The 22,628-nt window shown below is 48.3% G+C and overlaps 1 protein-coding gene across 4 annotated transcripts; it reads right to left on the bottom strand.

The window, feature by feature from the left end:
- Positions 1-1,459: 1,459 nt before the first annotated feature.
- Positions 1,460-22,357, bottom strand: ACCS (1-aminocyclopropane-1-carboxylate synthase homolog (inactive)). Of its 4 annotated transcripts, none has more exons than XM_061381204.1 (15): positions 22,055-22,357; positions 20,298-20,588; positions 14,861-15,088; positions 12,453-12,523; positions 11,190-11,259; positions 10,426-10,492; positions 8,415-8,512; positions 7,800-7,877; positions 6,971-7,071; positions 6,043-6,132; positions 4,304-4,349; positions 4,049-4,190; positions 2,163-2,305; positions 1,907-2,060; positions 1,460-1,764 (listed from the first exon to the last, which is right to left on the bottom strand). In XM_061381204.1, exons 2-15 carry the CDS (start codon positions 20,586-20,588, stop codon positions 1,667-1,669), a joined length of 1,677 nt encoding a protein of 558 aa, XP_061237188.1. In that variant the 5' UTR covers positions 22,055-22,357; the 3' UTR covers positions 1,460-1,666. The 4 variants fall into 4 exon arrangements, with proteins under 4 accessions (XP_061237188.1, XP_061237187.1, XP_061237190.1 ...); XM_061381203.1 differs by having other exon boundaries at positions 22,261-22,357; XM_061381206.1 differs by having other exon boundaries at positions 15,029-15,088; positions 22,261-22,357.
- Between the last annotated feature and the right edge of the window lie 271 nt (positions 22,358-22,628).

Genomic DNA, 22,628 nt, shown 5'->3' with positions numbered 1-22,628 from the left:
AGAACTGGAAATTCTGTTTGACCTGGCCTTCATCCAAACTGGGGTTGTCATGACTTTTCAAAACACAGTTTCCAGGGGTAAAGAACCTGCCTGCCAATGCAGGAGATGTAAGAGACTCAAGTTCCATCCCTGGGTTGGGAAGATCCCCTGGAGGATGAAATGGCAGCCCACTTCAGTATTCCTGCCTGGAGAATCCCATGGACAGAGGAGCCAGATGGGCTACAGTCTATAGGAAGGATCACAGAGTCAGACACAACTGAAGCAACTTAGCACACACACAACCTGACTTGGAATCCTGGCTCTGCTGTTTTGTCCGTATGTGACTTTGGGAACATCATTTCATCTATTTAGGACTCGGTTTCCTCATCTCCAGCTTCCCTGGTGGCTCAGATGGTAAAGAGTGCCTGCAATGCAGGAGACCTGGGTTCGATCCCTGGGTCAGGAAGATCCCCTGGAGAAGGAAATGGCAACCCACTCCAGTGTTCTTGCCTGGGAAAATCCCATGGACAGAGGAGCCTTGCAGGCTACAGTCCATGGGATTACAAAATGTCAGACACAACTGAGCAACTTTACTTTCCTCATCTCTAAAATGGGGGGTGATAATGCCAGCTTCCCAGTATGGTTAGAGTTAGGAATGCTGCCTGTAAATCACCCCACGTGGTATCCCAGGCATACAAGGCATTCACAAAAAGACAGGGCAGAGGAATCGATCAGTGAAAGGCACAAAGAGGAAAAATCCTAACCCACAGAACACGGTTTATAGAAAGTAAATGCTGATTTCACCAACATGCTCTTCACAGAGGAACGAGGAAAGAGACAGCTTTTCCAAACAGGAGCGCCAGCACCAGAGAAGGGGCCTGAAGCATACAGCTTTAAGGCCAGTTCAGAAAGCTCCTTTGGGCTCTGAACGAAAGCATCCCTGGGGATGGGGGGGTGGCCCTTTCATGGTTAGAGGGGAAAGGCCAGCCTGGGACAGCTTGTTCCCTGAGCAGTTCAGGGCCCCCAATCTCCCTGCAGTCATGGCAAGGTCACTCTGGCGCAGGATCAAGAGTAAAGGGAGCTCCTTGCCAGGAAGACCGCACCCTGGAGACAGAGACGCCCTGCTGGCTCCCACCAGGGGCGCGTGCACTTCATCCCACGTGGAGGCTGGTCCCACGCCCCGGGTCCCAGGTGTGCTGGCCGCCCACATCCTACGTGCAGGGAGGAGAACCTGAACATAACAATTTAATTCTTTCTCCTTGTACTTTGGAAATTGTCACTCTTTTCTCTCTTGGGGGGCGTGCTCTCCCTGACACGTGCTGTTCCTTTGATTTGTTTCCCTGGCAATAAAGACGGAAGACTGAAGGCACCATCAGAAGGAGGAACAGGTTGTTTGTTTTCAGGTCCTGGGGGTGCCGAGGGCTGCGTGAGGAGCAGTCACGACTCCTCCACCGTTCCGTAAATGACTCACAGCAGAGGCTTCTAGTTTCTCACTGTTTTGTTTTAATAGCAGGAGAGAGGGGGTGGACCACAACTTAAGGCGCATCTCGCTGCCCCTGGGAGAGCAAGGAGCAAGGAATCTTCTTCAAGGGCAAGGCCGAGAAGGGTATCTGCCTGGCAAACGGCTTGTCCAGCATCAGTCTTCACAGTGGCTGCGGGGCCCTGTGGCCACGAGGCAGTGACCAGCTCACCTGTGGGGGCCTCGTGGCTCCTGGATCTGGCAGGGAGGGGCGCCGTCTGCCAGCTGGGGTTGGCCCTCAAGTACCTGTCGGACCCTCTGCATCCCTGGGAGGTGGGAAGGGGCGAGTGAGGGTCAGCATGGATGCTGGGTGGGTGCGGACCAACCAGCTCAGGCTGCTGGGGCCCCAGTGGGGCCAGAAGCAGGAGGGTGGGCTGAAGGGCGCGGTCAGGAGCCAAGACCACTCACCCAGGCGAAGCCGGTGGGTCTTGTCCGAGAAGACCAAGCGGAACCAGCCGGGCTCTTTGCACTCGAAGGCTTTGCCGAAGGACAGCAGCACCTTGTTCTCCAAAAATCGACGCCAGAGCAGCACCTCCTCCTCAAAGGTGGCCTCGGGCAGGTACTGGGAGGGGTGAGAGGAGCTCCGGATGCTCGCCTTCTGGAGGGAGCTTTCTCACCACCGCCCCCCCCCCCACCCCACCACCTGCATTTCCACCTGCATCACCTTCCTCAAGTCGACCCAGATGAAGAAGCCAGCCCCACGGCTCACGAAGGGGATACCCAGGGCCCGGAGGTCCTCAGAGACATAGGTGTGGGCAGCCTTGAGCCGGGCGTGGTTTTCCGGCAGATACACTTGGTTGATCCAGTCTGTGTGGGTGAAACAGAAGCCAGAAGATCAACCTCCCATCAACCCTCCACTGTGTCCTGAGAGCCGGAGCACTGAAGGGAAAAAGGCCCTGAGCTGCCCAGACTGGGTAAGCCCCACTCCGCTGGCTGATTGGGGGTGATAGGAACAGTCAGTGAAAAGCACCTTAAATCCAGGTACTCGGCCGTTCAGGAGCCCCCAGACACAAAGTCCCTCAGGACCCAGACTCTCACCAGAGGTGCACCCATTACAGTGACACTTCCGAGTCACCCAGGCCGAGGCCCAGATCTCAGTGTGGCCACTGACGAGTTATAGGGCCTTGGACAACTTCACCTCCCTGATCCTCCCCATTTTTTAACTGACGTTTGTTTTCGGTGTCCAGTTCAATGAACTGTAATATATACGTATATTTGTGTAAACCAAACCCCCTCCACACACACACACAGGCAGGCTATTGAACAGTTCCCTGACCCCAGAGAACACCCTCATGCTGTCTGAAGTCACATCACCCCCTTTCCTACAACTGCTGGTCTATTCTCCATCACTGTAGTTTTTGCCTTTTCCAGAACATTATGTAAGTGGAATCATACAGTAATGTAATTTTTTGAGACTGGTTCCTTTCACTCAGCACAATGCCCTTGTGCTGGGTCATCATGGGCATTAGAGCAGCACAGTATCCCACCGTGTGGGTGAACCACAGTTTGCTTCTCCATTCATCTGCAGAAGGACGCTCGGGTTGCTTCCAGTTCGGGGTGATGATGAATAAAGCAGCTGTTCACATTCATGGAGAGGTTTTTGTGTGACCATGAGGGCAAAGATCTCCCTGGGCCGGGAAGATCCCCTGGAGAGGGCATGGCAACCCACTCCACTACTCTTGCCTGGAGAACCCCATGAACAGAGGAGCCTGGCGGGCTACAGTCCATGGGGTTACAAAGAGCTGGGCACGACCAAAGCAACTTAGCACACACGCAAGGGCAAATATCTCGGAGTGGGGTTGCTGGGCCATTTGGTAAGCGTGTGCGAGCTTTATAAAGAACTGCCCAGCTGTTTTCCAAGGTGACCGTTCCATCTTACATTCCCGCAGCAGCATGTGAGTTCCAGCTGCTCTGCATCCTCACCAATACTTGATACTCTCACTATCTTTTTAAATTTAGCTACTACCGCAGGTGTGTAGTACCTGGTCCTCATTTTCCTCATCTATAAACCAATGAGGAAATTACAGGTACACCTGCTTCTGAGGATTCTGGGGAGGGGCGAATGAGATGATGCATCGAGAGCATCTTGCAGGGCTCAGTGAGTGGTGGCGATTACAGGTAATCTTTCTATCTAAACTCACTCTCTGAACCCAGGAACAGAACCAATCTGCATAGAGAGAGATACTTCCATTATAACAATTTTCCCATCATAGTGTCTGCTCTTTTCCCAGGGCTCACAGCTAAGAATAATGAATCCACATTGATTAAGTGCCTGCTATATGCCAGGTGCCATTCTAACTGAATGACAAATTTCACCATCCCTACAAGACAGAGTCCATGATGATCCCTGTTTTGCAGATAAGAAACTGAGGCTCTGGGAGGTGAAGGAATAGGCCACGTAGTCAGGAAGTGACGGAGTGGGGCATGAACCCAGTCTGGGCTCGGAGCCAGCACTCTCAAACACCACCCTAAATTCATCTCGTGGGAGAAGTATCCACAACCCCGGCCAGTCCCTCCCGCAACCTCAAGGGGCCAGGCCCAGGCAGTCACCACGGTCCCGGAGCAGCTGTGCCATCTGGTACTGGACCAGGCCACTGAGGCCATGATAGCGGCACAGGGAGGCCACCGCCGTGGCCACGGCCCGGTTTTCCGTGTACAGCGTGCCGAAGCGGAGCCCAGACATCCCGAAGTCCTGCAGGAGACAGGCACCGTGGGCGGTGGCCAGCCCTCCCGGAGGAAGCCAGCTACACCCACCTCTCTGCCCTCCCACCTCCCTGACACCCCCAAGGCCAGCCAGGAACCCACCTTGCTGGTCGCCCACATCACGTGGGTCCTCTGGGGGTCAGGCAGCCTGCAGAGAGCACAGCGTGAGAACAGAGGCAACACAGACCCGCGGGCACTCACAGGATGGGTTGGTCAAATGACGAGATGGATGGACAAACCCGGTTTCATCTCCTGAATCACTAATTCCTCTACATGCCTTACAGCAGGAGTCAGCCAACTGCAACCCACAGGCCAAATCCATCCTGCTGTCTGTTCTTGGAATTGAAGCTTTATGGGGAACAGCCACACTCTTTCACGTACATACCATGCAGGGCTGTTTTTACGCTATAATGCCAGAGTTGAGTGAACAACCATATGACCCGTAAAGCTTAAAATATTTGCCATCTGATCCAAAAATATTGCCAACCTCTGATGCAGAGCATACTTCAAGCATCACTTCCTCAAACAGACCTCATCTGACCACCTCCCGGTAGACCAGGCCAACCGGGTACCCCAAGCCGATCCTCTGCTGTCTCCGCAGACACCTCCTTTGTAATCATCAAATGATTAGCTGTGTATCTAGTTGCTAAAGCTTGTAGAAATATAAGATCCACATAAGAAGGGCCTGTGTCTCTCTTGTTCACTGACGTATCTCCAGCACAGCACAGTGTCCGGCCCACAGTAGGTAGCAAGTCCCTGTCTCTCCGAGTCTCAGTCTCCTAACCATGTGCCATCCGCTTGGCAGAGCCTTGTGAGGACTGGCTGAATAGAGCAAAGGAAAGTGTTAAAGGACCATTGACTGAAACCACTCTAGCCAGGCAGGATAATAGCCACTAGTGTGAGTTATCTCACAGCAAGAGAGAGGTCCTGATGAAGGACACGGAACTGACAAGCTACTGCCTGCCAGAAGAATCCAGGAGCGGCTGAAAGGAGGGAGGAAACACCAGCCCATAATGTGTCCTTCCAGCCTCCCAGAAGCCCTCACGCTGGAGATCATCTTGATTGAGAGATGCTCGTGCTGCCAGGGAGGACCTTGAATTGAACCAAAAACGGGCACAAGCAAGATGACTGGCCAGAGAGAACCCAGAAAGCTAACCCCATCACCATAAAACCCGAGATATCGAGCCACGTGGCAAAGCGGTTCTCCTGGGTCCCTATCCCCTGCTGTTCTCCTCCCAGGCGCCCCTTCTCAATTAAGTTTCTTGCTTTGTCAGCGTGCGTGTCTCCTCGGACAATTCACTTCCAAGTGCTAGGCATGAGCCCACTCTCGGGCCCTGGAAAGGGTCCCTCTCCCAGACACAAAAGGACTCAGCAGGGCTGAAAGTCTAAATAAACATGGAGCCGTCAGAATCCCCGAATGCCGGATGTGCAGGCTTGACAGGTGATCTGCTCCAAGTGTTCCCACAGGTGCTCTGCCTACACATGCCTGACTCAAGAATAAGTCTAACTTGATTCAAACTGCATCTAACACAAAAAAGTTCGGATAGCTGGCAGGGCTTGGCACACGCAGGGGGCCCCAGGAGTATTTGCTGAAGGAATGAATGAAAATGGAGCGACTCTGGAGATGAAGGCAACAGCAGAGAGGCCCATTTCCCACCCTCCCAACCCTCCCTCATGGAATCCTAAGACCCTTCCTTGGAGCTTTCAGAAACCCCACAGAACAGTTTAAAAACCAGCGACTGGCCCCACCTCCCTTCTCGCTGGGGGATCTGAGGACTGCAGGATTAGCGGGAAGGCAGAGGAATTGCCCTGCAGGGGCGGGGCCGAGAGAGTCAGCTCACCTTTCCAGGCTCAGGACACTGCGGTACCCAGCGGACTCCTCAAACACGGACAGCATGTAGACCTCGTCCACCATCACGTGCAGCTCATGCCTGGAGGGCAGGTGCGGGCGGGGGAGAGAGCTTGGTTTGCTGGTTAAATGCGCCCGCCCAGGGTGGGATGGCAGTGAGTCAGAAATCCAGAAGGACCACAGTCTAGCCCAGGGCTACCAAACTTGCTTTTTCCAAGAATATCCATCTTCTTCTTTTTTTTTTTTTTTCAAACAGAGATGACACTGGGGCTTTTGAAGCACTGTGGGGGAAGGCAGAGCCCTCAGGCACCTCTACAGAAGGGACACAGTAAGGTGTGAGGCAGTTAAGTGTCTCAGACGGTAAAGAATCTGCCTGCAATGCAGGAGACCCATGTTCGATCCCCGGGTTGGAAAGATCGCCTGGAGAAGGAAATGGCAACCCACTTCAGTATTCTTGCCTGGAAAATTCCATGGACAGAGGAGCCGGGGGCGCTATAGTCCATGGGATCGCAGCGAGTCAGAAACAACTGAGTGACGAACACTCACACCTAGTTAAGTACAGACAGACCCAGATTCACAGCTGGCTCCGCCCCTCACTCTGAGGCTCAGTCACTGGGATAAAGACAATATCTGCACCTCTTAGCACTGCTGCAAGGATTACACAAGCGAGAGCGTGAGGGGCTAGCAGGGGCCTGGCCCCTAGAATGGGCAACAAACGACCGTTGTTGTTTCAAAAAAGAAAGAGCTAGCATCCCACCAGAGCACTGCTCCCCGCCCCCACCCCCGACTCTCCTGCCAGGAAGGGTAGAAGCAGGTAGAAACTTACAGTGGGGCCAAGAGGGCAGCAGGCACCACACCAAAACTCACATCAGAACCCTAACCTGTCACAGGCTTCGTGGGATGAGTGTGGGGCACCTCACCTCTTGGCAAACTCCAGGTACTCCTGCAGCTCCCCTGGGGAATAGATGTCACCCAGAGGATTCTGGGGGTTGATGAGGATGAGGCCTTTGACCTTCACACCCTGAAACATCAGTAGGGCAGGAGACCCTCAGCTCCTCCCCAAGGCCACAGAGTCCCACCGGACAGGCCGGGCACTGGGCAGGATCCCGGGGAAATCTGTTCACCACTCAACATGAAATGAAGAAGGGCAAAGAATCATATCTGCAGCATCGCATCAGATATAAAAGAAAACAAATGCAGAGACCAAAGCTCAGAGGAAAATATGTCCAAACACCAGTAGAAGTTGCCTGTGTTGGTAGAAATATGGGTGGGAGGTTGTGCTTTTAAAATTCCCACAGTGGTCATGTATGACTTTTATGACCAAGGTTAAAAAAAAAGATAGATTGATAGATTTCTGAAAAGTGGACTGGACAGGAACCACTGGTCTCTGCCATTCTTCAGGATCCCCTCAGAGCGAGGGGGCTACCTATTCAAATCACCAGAGAGATCGTTGAACCACAGACTTACAAGTTCCATGCTTGACCCAGGCTGAGTGGGGGGCAGTGTTTTTAATCAAGCTCCCTGGTTGATTCTTTGTACACTGAGAGTCTCAGGGATTTTCTCTAGTGGGAAGACCTCTATGGGCAGGCTCCTTGTTGACCCTCAGAATGGTTCCATGCTACCACCCTATCCCCATCCCCAATATAGAGTTTCAACCCTTCTCCTTAGGAGATCGGTCCATGGGAAGGGGGTCCCTGCCCTGCTCAGAGCCACCCACTTCCAGCCTTGGGTTTAATTTGATCCCCAGACCTCAGAATTAGCTCCTTGCAGGGCCATCTCCAGCTTCTCCACTGTGAGCTGGAAGGGGCGTGTTTCCAGCCCAGTGACCTGAAAAAGATCCACAAAAACCACCAGCCAGATTCAGTCACCTCGCTCCAGACCTGCAGGCTGGGGTCTCACCTCCCCACTGTCATCTCCAGCCTCCTCTTAGGACAATCTCAGAAAACACAGGATGTGAGGGGTCACTCCCTTCTAACTGCTACCCACACATCACATCAGGTCAGGGACAGCCTCACAGCTCTTAGGTTTGGAGAAAAGCCCCCTGAGGTCCTCTGACCGGGGTCCCTGAGCTTCCATGTGGAGGTCTGCTCTGCCCTGTTCTCACCCCACCATTTCTGTGTGGTCTCCCTGGGATGCCCTTGGCTTCTACATGGACCCTAGGGATCTCAGAGCTGAAAGATCAGATGTCCCCAGGGCACCCAGGCAAGGGCAGCCATGGCCAATGGGAGACCCCATTCTCCTTCTGGCCATAACCCCAGAGCCTGCAGCATGGACTTCCTCTCATGACCACTGTCAAATTCAGAAGCAGGAACATCCTGGCCTATAGGAAGGTCCAGGCCCACCGGGGGTCCCAGAAACTCTTACCTCACTGTCCAGATAGACACAGACCAGTCGGACGTTGCCATAGAGATACACGTGCTGTGTGATGGCTCCATAGTAAGGGGCAGGGATCAGGAAAGCCTCTGGGGGCAGGAGTGAGCCAGGGCCTGTCACCCTCTGGCCAGGATGCCCAGAGCCCCCATCCACTGACCCCCCACGCCTCTCTAAGCCTTCAGTGTCCTCGGGGAGCATGCTTCCTCTCTTTCAGCTCCCAAAACTCTTTCTAAAGCTTGGATCCACTGAGATCAGTCCCTTTTCCAATAATTAGTAGCTAACCTTTATTGAGCACTTACTATGTGTGGGGATCTGTGCTAAATACTTTTTAATCTTGTTTGACCATCACAGCCACTCTGCTATTATCTTAACTTTCCTGATGAGCAAACTGAAGCTTAGGTCCCTCAGAAGCACAGGACATGCTCGGTCACTCTGAGGACAGACTTGGAACCAGGAGTCGAAACTGCAGGGCGATGATCTGGGTTTGACAAACAGAAAAACTTGACAGTGGCTAGAGCTGCCCAGAGACAGGACGTGCTGCTTCTGGAGGAATGGGGACACTGAACCAAAGGCTGAGACCGCTAGGTGGGAGGCGTGTCACACAGAAGACTCTGGCTGTGGACGGGGCTTGATGAGATGATGTCCAAGGTCTGCTCTAACGCAGAGGTGAAGGCACTGCCCCAGTTCTGCAGCAGTCACATCGGTCAGGCTGAGCTCCCCAGCCTTCCCTTCAGCACAACCCCCTCCCACAACTCCCAGGTCTGGAAGGAGTGGCCTTTGTCCTACATGTCCCCTCTGCTGACCACAGGGATTGGACCAGAGGTAGACAAATGACCCCCGGAGCCAATGCACCGGCTGGCCAGACACCCATCACGTTCTCTGAATCTCAAAACTTTGCTCCAAAAAGCAAAGACCCTTGTGAGATGAGAATGAGCACTTGAATGCAGAGGTCATGGAGTCAGAGCTGGGTCAACAACCCGGGGCCCTACAGAGTTGAGGATGGTCCAGAAGAGAAGGGAGGGGGACCGCACACGTCAGGGACAGACAGAGTGTGTGCTTCTCCCACTCTTGATCGTTCTCGAATGGGTAGGAAACTGCCTGATACATCCTTGCGATGAATCTTCCTTTTAGGTTCAAAATATTACAGCTCTGTGTGTGATTCTGAGAAGTAACTCAACCCCTTGGGACTTAATCTCCTCATCTGTTAAATGGGAATAAGCCCAGAACCTATCTCATTGAAGTTATAGTGGGGATTAAATGACAGACTGCCTAGCCTTAGACCAGTGCCTAAAACATAGTATGTGGTCAATAAAAGTTACTAATAGTAGTTTAGAAGTTAAGCTCGTGTGAGCGGGCTTCTGTTCCTGGCAGCCAACAACCCTGACCACGACTACAGACAACGTGTCCTTGAAATGACCATGGCTCTTGCAGTAGGCGCCACTGGCTAGCCAGTAGACATCCATTCCTAAGAGAGCACACAGATTTTTCAGCTATGACCAGCAAGAAATCCAAGGAAAGTGGACCTTCCCCCAGCCCCTGGGATGAAGCAAGTTTAGCTTAAACCAACCAGGGTTCTCCTATGCTTTGCCAGGGACTGCTTTGGGAATGGGTCTGTGAGTCCGTTCTGGCCAGAAAGATGAAAGGGACTCTCCTGGAAAAGAGCAGGCCCATTTCCTCCCTCCCCTCAAAAAAGAGATGGGCAAAGCCCAGCCTCCCTCTCTTCCTGCTTTAGGACACGCTGTGACGTGAGGCTGTGGGTACCATCAGTGAGCACGAGCAAAAGCCAAGGTCGTCACAGAGGCAGAGCCCAGAAGCCTGGCACCACCTTGATTTCCCCTGGAACTGCCAACCTGTGCTGTCTTGTCAGGGCTCAGCCCCCCGCGGTGGTCTAACGGTCTATTAGGGCAAAAGCATCTGATGCAGCCCTCCAGGCCCAGCAGCTGGGGTCGGGGGGCAGGGTTGGGGTGGGGGAGCTGCAGGCCCAGGGCCAAGGTCTACTCACCTCCTGCCTCACACAGCACCGTGGCCAGAGCAGAGAAGAGAGAGGCACAGCCGTTCAGAACAACCACCTGAGGGCGACACGTCCACGGGACCAAGATGAATCTGTGCGGAAGGGAGCACGGGCCTGCAGCCTGGATCCCGGGGGGCGCAGAGGCAGGGCCAGGCTGCAACTCGGGGGGCCCACCTGGGCACTGTCACAGCAAAGCCATGGGGGTCCCCGCAGGCCCCTCCTGACTAACAGCCGAATCCATTTGTGTGGCTCACTCGTGGGGACTCTGTTCCAGATCCACTGAGCAAGCAAGAGGGAGCTGGTCACTCAGAGAGCCCGGCCCGAAGGTGTGGAGGCAAAGAGGGGCCACAGAGCAGAGCAGGGCAGAAATTACGCTGTTGCCGCTGTTTAGTTGCTAAGTCACATCTGACTTCTTTGTGACTCCATGGATTACAGCCCACCAAGCTTCTCTGTCCATGGCGTTCTCCAGGTAAGAACACTGGAGTGGGTTGCCATGCCCTCCTCAGGGGATCCTCCTGACCCAGGGATCTGGAAGCATCTCCTGCCTGGCAGGCAGGTTCGTGACCACTGAGCCACCTGGGAAGTCCTGCAGAAATTATACCCAAACTCTAAATATCTAGGGTGAGGGGGAAGAAGGGAGGGGCGTCTTCCTAATTTCCATATCAAAACTAAGTGACCCCATCGTACCCCTGGTCAGCCAGAAGTTGGGTAGGGAGCAGAAGAGGAGGAAAGAGCAGAGAAGGGGAGTAACTCACATTCTCCGGTTTAAGGGGTGCGGGGCTTCTGCAGTAGAAAGACAGGAACCTGGCCACTTCCTCCCGGAGGCTGGAAATCAGACAGACAGACAGGCAGCAGTGATTGTCAGCGGGGCTTGAACTCCTCCCCCACCCCTTCCATCCCAAAGCTCCTCTGGCGCATCTTCAGGCAGCTGCCATCACCCTTCTCTGCTTCCCATGAGGGGAATACAGTGTTTGTCTCCACTCCTTGGCCCCCACCTCCCTCCTTGGCCCCAACACTATCCACATACATGGAAACTTTCATTCCAGTAGTTGTAGGACACGCAACCTACCTAATCAGCAGACTGTAGGGATATCACAAGTAACACTCTCTATGTAGATCTAGCTAATAGTAATAATACTAACACATTATCATAATAAAATATATAATGTATAACAACATAATTATTATAACAATAACTATTATCATAGTTATCGCTAACATTTACAAGCATTTACCTTATGCAGGTGTTAAGAGAATTTTCCTTAATCTTCATAAAACTCTTATCTGTAACACAACTACTACTATTCCCATTTTACAGACAAAGAAACCGAGGCTTGAAGGAATTAGGTCATGTGCCGATTAGCGGCAGAGTCCACACTCAAGCCCAGTGGTCTGACTCTAGGGCCACCATCCTCATTATTACAAGAGCGGGCGCCTTGGAATTACCCTTGGAATCAAGTCCTGCTCCAGTACTAAATCCTTAGGACTGCATCTGGGCCCTAGTAAGTGCCCCACAAATATAAAGGCTTATTAGTTTCATTTATCATCTCCCATCTTACAGCAACAGGAGTCCCCAAGCTGATTCTGGCTCCTCTAAAGCTACTGAGAAACTGGGAACAAAGACCTCTGGCATGAAGGCCCTCCCTGTGCCTCAGACTCAGAGAGACCAAGTCTGGGGGCCTCTGAGCGGGGGCGGGACAGGCAGGAGGCACCAGTTCTCTGCAGATGCTCAATGAGACCCCATGACCGCCAGCTCTCCAGGACCAGGCCTCAGCCCAGGGCAGGCTTTCTCAACCCAACACTGTTGATGTTTGGGGCCAGATCATTCTTTGCCGTGGGGGCCATCCCGGGCATTGTAGGAAGTCTAGCAGCATCTCTGACCTCTACCCAGTAAAAGCCAGCAGCACCCCCTCCCCCAAGGTACAAAAACCAAAAATGTTTCCAGATGTTGCCACATGTTTCCTGGGAAGCAAAACCACCCTGGAGGTGAGAACCACTGGCCCACAGGTCCTACTTACAACAGATGTCCCCTCCAGTCGGGGTACTGCAACAGGGCCGGCTCCACCTGCAGCATGTCACTCTGACTCAGCTGGGGACAGAGAGGGGACAGCAGGGCTGAGGGCCGCACATGCTCACAGGCACCCGTATCCATGCAGCACTGGGGCCTCTCAATCCAAGGGCTGCTCACCAGAGAACAGGGGCAGGGACAGGGATAGGCCAGGAACAGCATTCTCATGCCCATTCTGCAGATGAGGAAACTGAGGCTTAAAAATGTCAGGTGTGGGAATTCCCTGGCAGTCCAGTGGGTAGGACTCCTGGCTTTCACGCAGCAGGCACAAAATTCCATCCCTGATTCAGGAACTAAGATCCTACAAGCCATGCAGCGTGGCCAAAAACATCCAAGTGGCTAGGCAATGGTACAGTACTAGCAAGTGGCAGAGCTGAGATGAAACCGAATTTCTGAGCCCTAGTCCAGTGCTCTTCATACAATACGCCACCTAACAAAAGCAGACGGTGGATTTGTGGAGGCGGTGGAGGAGACCTCGACCCTCAGCTCCTCTGTGGGCTGACAGAAGAGGCCCCAGAATTGGGTGCCCTATTTTGGTCTTGGTTCTGAGTCCTGGAGGGACTCAGGCCACTGTGCTCCTGCAGCCTCAGCTCAACCTCACACTTTGGAAAACGCGGCCATTTCCAGATCACCTCCACTGCCCGGGTGCCGGGTTAGGGACTCCATGGCATCACACACACAAAGTCGAGGAAAGGCAGGAGCCATGGGCGGTGGAACAAAATGGAACAGAGGGAATCAGCCACGTGTCCATAACTCCATCCTCCTCCCTTTCTCCCTCTCTCCTGAGAGCCACACTAGCCAGTACAGAGGCCACTGGCCACTGTGGCTCCTGGCTCCTTATGTGCGACTCTCCTGAAGACTTATATGAAATAAGTACGTAAAATATGGGGCTACCCAGGTGGCTCTGTGGTAAAGGGCCCACCTGTCAATTCTCGAGTTTGAACCCTGGATTGGGAAGATTCCCTGGAGAAGGAAATGGCAACCCGCTCCAGTATTCTTGCCTGGGAAATCCCATGGACAGAGGAGCCTGGCGGGCTACAGTCCATGGGGTCGCAAAAGAGTCAGACACGACTTAGCAACTAAACAACACCAACACCAACATGTAAAACAACTCATTAATAATTTTTATATCGATTACATGTTGAAGTGGCCATATTTTAGATATGTTGTACTGCATAAAATACATGATGAAAATGAATGTTACCAGTTTCTTTGTAGTTGTTTAATAGAAAAATTTTAATTGTACATGTGGCTCACGTTTTATTTCCACTGGATGGCGCTGAGCTGCCTTAGGGTGGGGAGATGTTTTTGGGTAGAACAGGCTTTAAAGTCCATTCCCTATACCCCTCTCCCATCATGGCTCAGATGTTCCCCTTTGGAAACATGCTCCTTTGGGTGAAGTATCCCTCTCTCCACAGCCCCAGACTCTGACTCCTAGGCCTTGAGAGACAGGTGGTTCCCGTGGTTTGCTAGAGATGGCTCTTACTAGTCAAGAAATCTGATTATTCTCTCTATACGTGGGTAGGGAGAGTGAAGGGGAAGGGGCAAAATAAGGGTAGGCAATTAAGAGGTCCAAACTACTAGGTATAAAATATGCTACAAGGATATACTGTACAATATGGGGAATATAGTCAATATTTTATAGTAGCTATAAATGGAACATAATCTTTAAAATTTTTCTTAAAATTAAAAAAATTAAAAAAATTTTTTTAATTAAAAAAATTTTTAAAAATTGTGCATCACTGTTATATACCTATAACTTAAATAATACTGTATAGCAATTACACTTCAACTTAAATAAATAAAATAATCTGCTTACTACATTTTCAGCAATTTTTCAACATGTGCTAAAAACCATTTTCAAAAATGAAATTATATAAACTATATAGAAATTATGTAAGTCAATCATAGTAAAAACAAAAGTAAAAAAATAAGTAAAAATCATAGTAAATCAAATCATAGTAAAAAAAAAAAAAAGGGAAAAGGTACTCAGACAATACTGCTTATGGTCGACATTATTGCACTTCGCTCCCATCTGTGCTCTGGGGGTTCTTCCCGTCCAGGTGTCCGCATGGGGGGCCACCACGTGGTGGTGCCGTGCCCCTCTCTTCCCAGCTCTGCGTGCAGTGATAGCACAGCACGACCCTGAATCAGCCACAGTGGGGGTATGCACACTATGGGGGACTCCGCAAAAGCTACAGATAGGACCTCTCCTGCCCCAGGGCCAGTCATTAAACACTGACCACACGTCACTGAGTGTCTCCCTCTGAGAGCAGGGACCCAGCCAGCAGGAGGGGCTGAGGCGGGAAAGAGCCAGAAGAGGAGAAGCAGCAGAATCAGAGTCAGGAAGTAACTCACCCCAGATGGCAGAGAACGTGGTCCCCAAGGCAGAGGTGGGTCTCCTGACTCCAAGACTGGGGCAACTGAGGCAAGCAGCCGGCTCTCTGGGGGGAGCATTCCAGGGAATCCCAGAAAAGACAGCCCCTCGGAGCTGGGGATGCTGCTCAGAGGTGCAGTGGGACTTACCCGTCTGGACAGCAGGTCAAAGCAGAGTTTGTTCTCACTGGTGCCCAAGTTAATGATGCCCTGGAGGTGAGAGGCACAGAGCCACGTAAGCACAGCAGAGGGAGCACACGAGGCAGCGAAGTGGAGCTCTGCAATCTCGACCTTCCCACTACCCAACCTGGTCTTTGCTCAACTGCTGCCCTCCACAGGGTTCCCTGATCGCATCTCCCCATTTCTAAAGCTCTGTGCAAATGCCTTCTCCTCCAGGAAGCCCTCCTTAAAATCCCACCTGCAAGGGATCTTTTCTTCTTCGGGACCCCAAAGCGCTTTAGCTGTCCCCCTTGAGAGCACTGGTCAGTTTCCATCCCAGGTCACAAAGACTGATGTACAGGCTTTCTCTCCCCTACAAGATGGGAAGGTCCCTGAAGACACCACATGCCCAAGACACACCCTGAATCTCTCAAGAGGCTCAGTTTACAGGCTGCCAGAATGTGTACGCAGTAAACTGGTGCTCTGGCAGGAACAGGAAGAAGGGTGAATATACAACAAGCAGAGGCCCTGGGCTGCTGGAAATTCTCCCTGCGGTGGGGACCCATGCCACATTACACAGCATCCAGATTCCAAACCCATAAGGCACTGTTTTCATAGGACAAGGAGGAGGGCAGGCACAGCTCAAGTTGCCCCTTATACAGTCCCTGAAAAAACTCATGCACAGCTAATTCCTGACCCCTAAGGTATTAGAGGGGATGGGGAAGGAGGAAGGATGAAAAAGTAGACCTTTACTGGGCTCAGCTTATGACAAATAAAAGGCAGTGTTCCTTCAAGCCCCGGGGAGAAAACCTATAGGATCTTCCCTGCCACCAATCTATCACCGAATCCTGACACTTGTACCTGCAGATACAGGCACAGTCCAAGCAGTTCTCCTCCACTGCTAAGCCACCAGTCTCTCTTGTCTACATTATTGCAATAGCTTCCCTCCTTCCTTTCCTGATCATTCCCTCATCCCCATTCTCCCCGAGTTGAACCTCCATCCAGCAGTCTGAGTCTAACTCATATTTTTAAAAGAAAAATCAGATTCCACTGCTCTTCCTTTGAACCCTTTCCATCCCATTTGGTCTAAAATCAGAAGCCTCACCATGTCCCATGAGACCCTACAGATTTAGTACCACCCCTGCCCCCATTTCCTTTCTGACCTCATGCCAGCCTCCAGCCAGTAAGCCCCTCTGCCGTCCCTAGAAGTGCTCTGGGGACTTTGTACTGGCTGTTCCTTCTGCCTGGAATGCTTTTCCCCCAGATATCTACAAAGCTCACTCCCTGTGACAGGCAGCCTCCAAGATGGCCCTCAGTGACCCCCTACCTCCTGGTATGCAGGGCCTTGCATAATTCCTTCTCCTTGAGTGTGAATAGACCTAGTGACCGGCTTCTAATGAGCGGAACATGCAGGAGTGTGTGTAGACCTAGTGACCTGCTTCTAATAAAGCAAACATGCAGAAGTGATGGGATGTCACTTCCAAGACTAGGTTACAGTCAGTGGCTCCCATCTTGGGCACTCCTGATCTCTCATTCTCTCTTCCTCTCTTGGATCGCTTTACCCAGGGGAAGCCAGCTGCTGTGTCATGAAGCAGCCCCATGGAGAATACCACAGGGGAAAGAACTGAGGGCTGCCAATAACCATGTGAGTGAGCTTGGAAAGGGATCATCCTCCTGCCCACTCTGTAATCATGTGAGTGAGCCTGGAAATGGATGATTTCCCTGCCCCACCGAGTCTACAGATGAGACCACAGCCCCAGCTTCATCGCAACTTCCCAGAATATCTTCAGCCTGAAGCACCACCCTGATTCCTGAATTCCAGAAACTGTGATCTGTTTCTTGTAAACTGCTAAGATCTGAAACACTTTGTTACACAGCAAGAGATAACCAATGCAATCTCTTTCTTTTGCCAGGTCTCTGCCACAATGTCACCATATTAAAGTGGCCTTCTGTGACCACATCACCTAAATAGCAACCTCCCCAGCCCACCCCACCAGTCTCTATCTAATTCCCCTACTTTACTTTTCTCTACAACACTAACCACAACATATTTTATATATTTATGTCTGTTCACTGCCCGTCTCCCATATTAGACTTATACACTCCATGAGGGCAAACTTTATTTTTGTTCATGGCTATAATTCTGGCATATAGAACAGTGCCACCACCTGGCACATGCTCAATAAATAAAGACTATTAAAGGTTTATTTGTGACAGCTCTCTGACCTCTGAAGGCACTAGTAATAATTTATAATAACTAGTAAAAATTAGCATAAATAATTATATTATAAAATGTAGCATATAATTAATATGTGTATTATATATTAATTAATTGTATTAATTAATATATTAAACATATATCTATATTGTATAATATGTAAATATATAATACATATTTATATACATTATTATATAATATAATATGTATTATTATTTATAATTATAATATATAATGTATAATTTATAATTATTATATATAATATATATTACACATACATTACATACATATATACATACACATGCATATATACATATATACATATACATATATATTATATATTGTAATATAAGATAATATATTATATTATTATATATTATATATAATATATTACATATATATTATATTATATATAGTATATATATTATAATATAATAATATATAATATTGTATTATTTTATATACTGTATTATATATAATATAATATATGCTGCTAAGTCACTTCAGTCGTGTCCAACTCTGTGTGACCCCATAGACGGCAGCCCACCAGGCTCCCCCGTCCCTGGGATTCTCCAGCCAAGAACGCTGGAGTGGGCTGCCATTTCCTTCTCCATTGCATGAAAGTGAAAAGTCAAAGTGAAGTCCTCAGTCGTATCTGACTCTTAGCGACCCCATGGACTGCAGCCTACCAGGCTCCTCCATCCATGGGATTTTCCAGGCAAGAGTACTGGAGTGGGGTGCCATTGCCTTCTCTGATGATGTAATATATAATAATTATATAATAAATATAATTATACTTATAAATTATAAATATAATTATAGCTTATATAACTATATTATATATATTATATAATACAATATATAATCATTATATAATATAATTAAATGTAATCATATATTAAATATACAATATTTATAGTATATGATATATAAATAATATATAAAATATATAAATAATTATGAATTATAATTATAAGTATAAATTATATACTTAGAAATTATATAGTTATAAATATATTAAGTTATACTTATATTATATAATATATGGTAATATAACTATAATAAATAATAAACTACAATCATTATATAATTATAAATTGTATAAATAAATAACATTAATGTATAATATATTAATAATATATTATATAATTATTATATATAATCATAATATATTAATATATAATATATGTTGATGCTGCTGCTGCTGCTGCTGCTGCTAAGTCGCTTCAGTTGTGTCCGACTCTGTGCGACCCCAAAGACAGCAGCCCACCAGGCTCCGCCTTCCCTGGGATTCTCCAGGCAAGAACACTGGAGAGGGTTGCCATTTCCTTCTCCAATGCATGAAAGTGAAAAGTGAAAGTGAAGTCGCTCAGTCATGTCCAACTCTTAGCGACCCCATGGACTGCAGCCTACCCGGCTCCTCCATCCATGGGATTTTCCAGACAAGAGTACTGGAGTGGGTTGCCATTGCATTCTCCCATAATATATGTATTATATATTATATATCATAATATATAATGTTATAAAATAATAATAAATTATAATATTTATAATTATAAATCAAAATTATAATTATAAATTATATAAATATAATTATATTATATTATATCATAATATATATTATATACTATGTTACATATTAATATATATGTATTATATTATATATTGCATATTATATAATATATGCATTATATTACATATTATATATTATATGATATTTATATTATATAATATTATACATTATATGATATTTATATTATATAATATATAATAATATTATATATATGATATATATTAATTATATAATATATAATTAAATGTAATCATACATTAAATATATAATATTTATCTTATATAATATATAAATTATATATACTATATTATATATAGTATATTAATATATTATATAGTTATATATAATATATTATTATATAATTATTATAACTTACTTCCCTGGTGGCTTAGAGGTTAAAGCATCTGCCTGCAATGCAGGAGACATTATAACTTATAATATATAATATATATATTATATATCATTTATATATTATATAAGATAAATATTATATATTTAATGTATGATTACATTTAATTATATTTATTATATTTATATTATCATATTATATAAATATAATAATATATAATTATATTATATATTATTAAATATAATTATTATATATAATATACACAATTATATATAATATAATATATAATATACTATTAGTATAATAACTAATAATTGCTAGTAATAATTTTTAATAATAAATCATAATCATTTGATATAATTATTATAACAGTTATAATAAATTATTATAATTATAACAAATTATATTATATTATAATTATATTATAACATAATTATTACATATTATAATGATATGATATTATAAGGTATCATAATTTAATTATTATAAATAATATTTAATATTAATAATTTTACTGATAATTTAAATGATTAGATTATCATTTATAATTATTATAATTTATAATAATTGCATTATTGTAATGTGTAACAATTATGTTGTTATAATAATACATTAATAATAATAGCAACTACCACTTATCAAATGCTGTATGTGAAGCACTGTGCTAATAATTTATATACCTGATAACATTTAGTTGTGACAGTACAGAATATAGCAGGTATTATTACCCCAATATAGAAATGAACTGAGGTTCAAAGACTTTAAGTAGTTAGCTTAAGAATATACAACTTTAAAGTGAAACAGTTTCAGCCTGAACCCTAGCTCTATCCCAGCTCTAAAGGTGAATAGGTGGGCTGTGGATCAGAAGCCATATAAGAGCACTCCATGGTTTTTGAATTCCTCCCCCACAAATCAAGTTTCTCTTAATTATAAGTGGGCCATTTTCTGATTCAGGTAATATATTGGGACCTCTCTAAGCAACACTGGAAACCCCACTGGAAGTCAGAAGTCCGTAACTCTAAGGTGACAAGAGCAAGCTGGGTGCTGCCTTATCGTTCAAGGTGGGGTACCCTCCCCCAGTTCTCTCTTGGGTCCCAGTGGGGAGGGGTGTGTCACTCACACTGGGGTTCTTGTCCTCATCATATTCATCCATGTGATAGGTCCTGTAGCCCTCCTCCGCTGAATCCCAGAACCATTTAATGACGCTGCCTCTAGAGGACAGGTAGGGGCTGCTGGAGGAGAGCTCGGCAGCGGGGTCACCCACTCCATAGAACTTCAGCAGCTTCTGGTCGGGTTTTCTGGAGCATTCTCTTTCCAGACCATCTCCCTTGTTACTGGGCAGGCCCTGTATGGAGTCTGAACCTGGACAGGCGGTAGTCATCCTGAATTCCTTCTGAGGGAGCGTGAACATCTGCAGAAAAACAAAAGCATTCAATCTCTGATCTGATCAAGGACCTTTCATAGCACCAAGCATCAAAAATGAATTGGGGGGGCTTCCCTGGAGGTCCAGCAGTGAAGACTTCACTTTCCAAAGCAGGGAGGTGAGGGTTCAATCTCTGGTGGGGGTGCTAAGATTCCACATGCTGTGTGGTTTAAGAAACCAAAACTTAAAAAAAAATAATAGTAATATAAAAGTTCAATAAAAGCTTAAAAAGTGGTCCACATCAAATACAAAAAAAATCTTTAAAAAAATGAACTGGGAGGCATGGGGCCCTCCCCCCTCTCTATCTCCCCTTCCTTTAAGTTTATATAGTTATCACTTCCTGTGTCCCCTACTAGTTGTAACCATGTGTGCAATCGCTTCAAGGCATCAACCCTACTAAAGGATTTACAAGCAGAGGGTTTATTTGCTACTAATGGCCGCTTCTGCTTGCTTTACGTTTGGAGAAGTCTTTGATTCTGCAGGCTAACGTGTCACCAGCTTCTTTTTTCCCTTCTTGCTGATCTCAATTAAAAAAAAAAAAAAAAGTTAAAAATTTCTGACTTCAGGCAGAAAGGGCCTGGAGTCCACGGGTCTTGCGGTGACTGATGTGAACAGGAATAAAGGACAGAATGAGATTACTTGGTGACTTGGAGCAGACAATGGATGAGGCCTGAGAGGAGGGAAATGGGGGTCTCTGCAAGTGCAGGGACCCGGGGCAGCGCCTAGAATTCCATCTTCAATGCCAAACTGGGGCAGTTCTGGCCTCAGGGAGAGGCTGGTCTGATCCTGTGCTCTGGTATGAACTCCACTTTCTAAGCCAGTGTCCTCTTGGGCAACGTGGGTGTAACGGTAACTATCTCATAGGGTAGCCCTGGTGAGGACAGAAACATATGAGTTGGTGTAAATGGCTTAGGATAAATCCTGACTCATGGCCGAAGTACAGTAAATTATATTTATATTAACTGTTATTATAAAACTCCCTGCCAATTTCCCTAGTCCTGATGCCCAAGCCTCACAACACCTGATGATGGGGGACCAACCAGCGGCTCAGAAACGCGGCGGCGGGGCGGGGGGGGGTGCTGCCCGGGTTAAATTTTGCTCCATGAAGTCATTTCTAGGTCCTCCCCCAACTGACTGGGCCTCCTGAGCCTTAACTCGGTTCACCATCCCCCACTCCCCCTTAATCCCCCTCCCCGCAGCCTTGGACAGCGGAGAGTTCAGAGCCGGACACCCACGTGGCCGGCCTCGGAGATCCGCGAGAGGGCGGCCAGGGCGGGTGGCAGAGAGCAAGGCCCCTGCAGGACGGCGAGCGCGCGCGGGAGCCGGCTCCCGCTCTCCGGGAGGAAGTGAGAGTTGGGGCCGAGGGCTTCGAGACGGAAGGACCGGGACTTGCGCAGAGAGACCTAGAGCCCGAGCCCCGCGGGCCCCCCTGCTCTGCAAAGCGGGTATCACACCTCCTCGGCGGAGCTGGAGGCGCCGGCACCCGAGGCTCCGGGGACGCGTGGTCTCTGTCCTCGCCCGGACGCGTCCACCGCCGCTGAGCGGGGCGCAACCGGGCCCAGGCACCCGCACGAGGGCCCGTCCGCGCAGGGGGCGCACGAGGGGCCGCACCGCGGGGCTGGGGCCCACCAGAGCCTCTCTCCCGGAGACCGGCTCCCACCTTTGGCCGCCCAAGCCGGAGGGGAAGCCGGGGAAGGGGAGGCGGCCCGCAGCCTGAGCCGGTCCAGGAAGAGGCGGGCCGCCTGCTGCCACCGCGGCGCGCTTGACCGCCTTCCAGACCGGGTCTCCCCGCCCAGACACACGCGGGCGCCTCCCTCTGCTCCAGGCCTTAGTTTAGCCAGTTTAAGGCAGTTACCAGGGTTACTCGGCAAATATATGCCTTGTTGGGGCCTATGGAAAAGCCTTTTGGAATTAAGGCGTGTGCATCCTTAAAACATCCTTCTACTGAGAGAGCTTTTGACCTGACTTTGTCGTTTGTCCTCCTCCTTTCGTACTACAGAACGCTTGTTGAACTCTACCTTAGACCTA

This window comes from Bos javanicus, chromosome 15 (assembly GCF_032452875.1).
Source record: "Bos javanicus breed banteng chromosome 15, ARS-OSU_banteng_1.0, whole genome shotgun sequence".
NCBI classification, from domain to species: Eukaryota; Metazoa; Chordata; class Mammalia; order Artiodactyla; family Bovidae; genus Bos; species Bos javanicus.
This window is presented reverse-complemented; position numbering and strand designations above follow the sequence as displayed.